The sequence below is a fragment of the Coffea eugenioides genome, chromosome 1 (genome assembly GCF_003713205.1).
Source record: "Coffea eugenioides isolate CCC68of chromosome 1, Ceug_1.0, whole genome shotgun sequence".
NCBI lineage: Eukaryota > Viridiplantae > Streptophyta > Magnoliopsida > Gentianales > Rubiaceae > Coffea > Coffea eugenioides.
The window spans coordinates 35,164,244-35,168,706 of NC_040035.1; the positions used below are offsets into that span (position 1 = coordinate 35,164,244).

The 4,463-nt window shown below is 36.8% G+C and overlaps 1 protein-coding gene across 3 annotated transcripts; it reads right to left on the reverse strand.

Annotated features, from left to right (window-relative positions):
- Window positions 1–4,463, reverse strand: LOC113762552 (methyltransferase-like protein 7A). Of its 3 annotated transcripts, XR_003467211.1 has the most exons (7): window positions 4,209–4,463; window positions 3,524–3,991; window positions 2,629–2,766; window positions 2,484–2,538; window positions 1,358–1,575; window positions 697–793; window positions 436–488 (listed from the first exon to the last, which is right to left on the reverse strand). XR_003467211.1 is itself a non-coding variant. In XM_027306064.1 (4 exons), the coding sequence occupies exons 1-4, from the start codon at window positions 1,406–1,408 to the stop codon at window positions 146–148; spliced, it is 405 nt and encodes a 134-aa protein (XP_027161865.1). In that variant the 5' UTR covers window positions 1,409–2,473; the 3' UTR covers window positions 1–145. The 3 variants fall into 3 exon arrangements, 2 of the variants coding, with proteins under 2 accessions (XP_027161865.1, XP_027161851.1); XM_027306064.1 differs by lacking the exons at window positions 2,484–2,538; window positions 2,629–2,766; window positions 3,524–3,991; window positions 4,209–4,463 and adding an exon at window positions 1–339 and having other exon boundaries at window positions 413–475; window positions 1,358–2,473; XM_027306050.1 differs by lacking the exons at window positions 1,358–1,575; window positions 2,484–2,538; window positions 2,629–2,766; window positions 3,524–3,991; window positions 4,209–4,463 and adding exons at window positions 1–339; window positions 1,211–1,347 and having other exon boundaries at window positions 413–475.

A 4,463-nucleotide genomic window follows, 5' to 3' on the forward strand; every position in this document is an offset into this window, starting at 1 on the left:
CACATCACAAAAAGTGCTACATTAATTATTTTAAATAATATTTCAAATGATACTCTATCCAAATACACTAGACACACTCAGTATTCAAATAATTATTCCAAGGTTTGCAGCAGGAATATTTTATGTGGCATAACATTAATCTAGGCTACTTGCGAGCTATCCCATAAACCTGAGGATTTGCTATTGAGGCAGAAGACACAAATGCCCGCTGAAGTTCAACAGATGAGAAGACCGCTTTAGCAATAACTTCTCCAGTTTTTCTAGTGAAGTGACAGCCATCAGCAACAAACTGCTGCAAAGGATCAAGAATCCCTTGGAAAAATCTCCGAATTGTTCCATCTGCCAGCAAAACAGACAAATCAAGGCTTTGACGTTATAATTCAGTTAGATGGAGGAAGTACATCTTTATTACCTTCTGCTGCTACGTGTTCCACAAACACACAGAGCCCACCTGGCTTTAGCACCCTCATAATCTCTGAAAACAATTACTAGAATGTGTATTAGCCCCTGCTATCTTCTTTTCCACTCGATATACACTGAGCAGTACAAACCTAGCCACTGAGGCGTATATGACATGTTCTTCCAACAAGAAGTAGACCATTCATATTTTCTTAAGAAAAACCTTTAGATGCTGCATGCTAAAATTGTAAATTTTATCTACCAAAGTTTGAGTGTCTCATACAGGAATTAACCTACCTTGCAGCGCCAAGTCAACATCTTTGACAGAACATAGGACAAGTGTGGCCACTACAGCATCCACAGATGCATCACCAAGGGGCAGAGCCTCTGCAACCTGCACAATTCAATGGTCAGACACTCCCATTGCAAAATTAACTCCGAGGGATAAATGACCTTCAAATGAGCTGTGACTAATAAGTCTGCAACAACAGACGGAAGAGGCATCTAAAGTGGATCGTTGACCAATATCAACACCAAGAAAATCCTAAGCTCAAGCCAAAAGCATTTGACAGGAACTATATGCAACTGCCTAATCTCAAACAGACAGAGCAGATATCTTGGCATCTGATGTCCAAGATATAACTTAAATGAAGGAAAGAAGCTTTCATAAATGAAGCAACTGGGTAAATAAGGTAAGACAGGAAAAGCTCATAAACGAGGCATAAAAATCATCATTTCTTGCACCATAAGATTAGGTATGTGCACCAGTCATATCAACTTTAGATGAAAACCAAGCATGCTATCGACATACACAAATTAGCTTTTGGCTGTGGCCTTCTGAAAACCAAAATTCAGCTTTCAAACAGTTAATCAGCCATGCAAAGATACTGTTATCTTGCAGACATGAAAAAGACATCGCTAATAGAAGCCATCTGATTCACCATAGACAGGCTCATACTGCTTGTGTAAATTTAAAGTGAACTACGCCTTTCTGGTGGCTGCCGTGCATTTGCTACTGGTGGTAATAGAGGTTTTTGCGAAGAAGGGAGTACTTCAGGAGTGTATCTTCTTGTTAATGAAGAAGAGATAAATGAGCTGCCTAAACGTGATAACGTAGGCGTCCCCAGGAAGTTAAGACTTGGAGATGGTACACTGCTGTATAAATCGATGGACTGCCTGATACAAGGATATGAGATACCAAGCATTATCAACCAGAGTTTGAACACAGTCCAAGTGAGATGACTAATGTAACCATTTCTCAAATATATAATCCAGTTGTGCAAGTTTAAAACAAATTAACAAAGAACCATTGGAATTGATTCTAAATCTTAAAAGCTAAGAGCCAAATTATTTGCAGCTGGTAGAATTGCACATGAGGGAGTGATGGTTGTACTCTTGATCAAACCAGTATGTTTTATCCTCTCCAAAAACAACTGAAAACTGATGCAAATAAGAAACGCTGGTACATGATTGGAGGAGGAGAGTGGATCTCTGGCACTTATTTCAATCAAAATATCTAGCAGACGGTCTAAAAGTTGGTATAGTTCTGGCCAGATGTTATGACACACCAAAGTTATGGAAATTGGTTCAGTCTAAAGCCCATGAAATGAATACTCTGGATGTGGTTTGGAAACTTCTCTTCCAGAATCAGCGGTTCGATGAAAGGTAATATCCAAAATATGGTTTCTACCATTGATAAATGTAGTAACGACAATTCACTTCCAAAGATGGTTCACAGGGATTAACCACCAGTCCCTCATGACGAAGGAAAATCTTTTCAATAGAGGCAGTAGTCAGCAATATAAGTGCATCATACCAAGTTCCGCTAAGCTGAAGAAGGATCCAGGGAAGACATAAAATGCTCTGGCCTTTTGATAACATTACATAGCCTACCTTAAGCCCATAGCTATCCTTTACTGATGTTACTGGATCCATTCAAACTCATAAACTATTGATATTCATGGCCGAAACAGAATGAAAATACTTGAAGAAGCTCCAAAATATGAATGATGAAAGCATTTCAATCCCATTTCTAAATATCTCTCCTAGCCAAAAATGAATAGGTAAAGCTAAACATCCGGTACCATATAAATATAACAGCTTTCAAGAAACCAAGTGCTTCACTGCTAAATACAGAATCTGCAGAACAAGAACAGAACAAACGTAGAGAACACCATAGCTAGATGTAGAAAGAAACAAATATAGATATGTGCGATAAGATGATACCACCTGTAACTTTGAGGCCAAGAGGTGGTGATAGATTTGCTCTCCGGCCTTTCGTCCTCATTATCATTAGAATAACTGCTAGAATCAGAATTATTTCCATCTTCACTATCTTCTTTCTCCAGTGCCTAAAATCAGTGCTAGCTGCAAAAAAGCTAAGCTCTTCAGAAGCCTAAAATCAGAACAAAATTCGCTTAGCATCAGAGGCAGCAACTAAAGTACAGAACAAAAGAGAGGGTTGCCCCTCTAGAATTCAACACTTCTCTCTGTAACATTATTCAGCAATATAGCAGGTTGTTTACAGAATTTGGACTATTAAACAACTTTTATTGCTAGTAACAACAAAGAAATTTTAAAATATAACAGAAAATCGGCCCTCAAAAATCTCAAATACACCATGGGTGCAAATTATATAGCTTTGAACTGTACCTGGCAAATTCAGAGTTTCAAAGATATTCCCTTGCAATCAGTAACAAAATTTAACCTTAATGCACGTATGACAATATGAGCATATAAGCAGAGGTGAATAAGCTACACCCAGAACACTACATTCCATTTCCTATACATATCTATGCACACGCTCACTTTGTTTTGCATCTTTGCCTGTACATGATATGTATGCATATGTGTATAAATACACATATACATATATAATATGCATACACACACGTGTAGATTGATGCATATATGCAAATGTCACCATGGTATCAGCAAAAAAGTGTCTCATGCGCTGATTATCAGAATTCAACTCTCACTAAGAAACAGATTATATACTTAGAAAATCACACCAAAATTTTGGAAGCATTCAATTTAAAGCTATCAACTGCTTTTTTTCATCAGTAACAACTACTTCTCCAAAGAATTAACTGATGTAGAAGCATCAAACAACTCAAATCTTTACCTACAAAATGAGCTGGCTGATAGAAATGAACATCACATCTCATTAATGCTTCTTGTTAATGCTGCAAAACAGCCAATGTTCCACTAACATTCGGCTAAGGCTTGCAATAATCAACAACCAGTTCTAGTAAATAAATTGACTTCAATTTACAACCAAACTCTGTTAGAAACCATCTATTCAGTTCTCTAATACAGTCTTTCGACTAATTTTGCCGGAATAAAACCGATAGAAACGAATAGATATTCAAACTTGGAAGAGTGATATATGTTAAAAGTCTCTATCACTCCAGTTAGGGTCTGTGTACACCTCTGAATTCAGTAAACTTGAAAAAAAAAATAGACAAAAATAGAGTCACTTTCCTATAATAGAACTCCAAGAATTACATGTAACTCCCTATAAAAAAACTGTAATCACTGACCAGCTAGTTCAAGCTTCTGTCTACATCTTGGGTTTATAAGTCCAAACCATCTGCAGCAGAAAATTAGAATCCTAAACATTAGAAACAAAGGAAATCTGATAGTAGCAAAACTAACAAAACGAATACCCATTCAGCAGATACAAGTTTTCACAGTACGGCAATTAAGAAAAAATTTCTTTTAGAAACAAGAAACACACGTGACCTTGAAAATTTTCTTGTAGCAGTATATGCTCAATAAAACAATGAATATCAAGCTGATGTGTGTACCTTCTCAAAAGTAGATGTACAGGCTTGGAGCAAGCTACTTCGTTCTCCCAAACTCACTGGGTTCTGTTTATTTACTCTTCCACATCCTATTCCTCTGCTTCCTCCACATCCAAAATACCAATAAGGAAAATTCTAAACCTTTTTTTTTTTTTGCAAAATCAACAGCATGATTACAAAATCAAGCCCTTTTTACAAAAAAAAAAACAAAGAGACCAAAAAAGAAGTCTTTTTGAGTACAATGCATTGTTAATGAGT

Coding starts and splice junctions, on each gene's coding strand:
- LOC113762552 (XM_027306050.1), bottom strand. CDS start 1,315: ATGTCTTTTTCATGTCTGCAAGATAACAGTATCTTTGCATGGCTGATT. Junction 794..1,210: donor ACAGCCAAAAGCTAATTTGT/GTATGTCGATAG, acceptor TGAATTGTGCAG/GTTGCAGAGGCTCTGCCCCT. Junction 340..412: donor GGAACACGTAGCAGCAGAAG/GTAATAAAGATG, acceptor TTTTGCTGGCAG/ATGGAACAATTCGGAGATTT.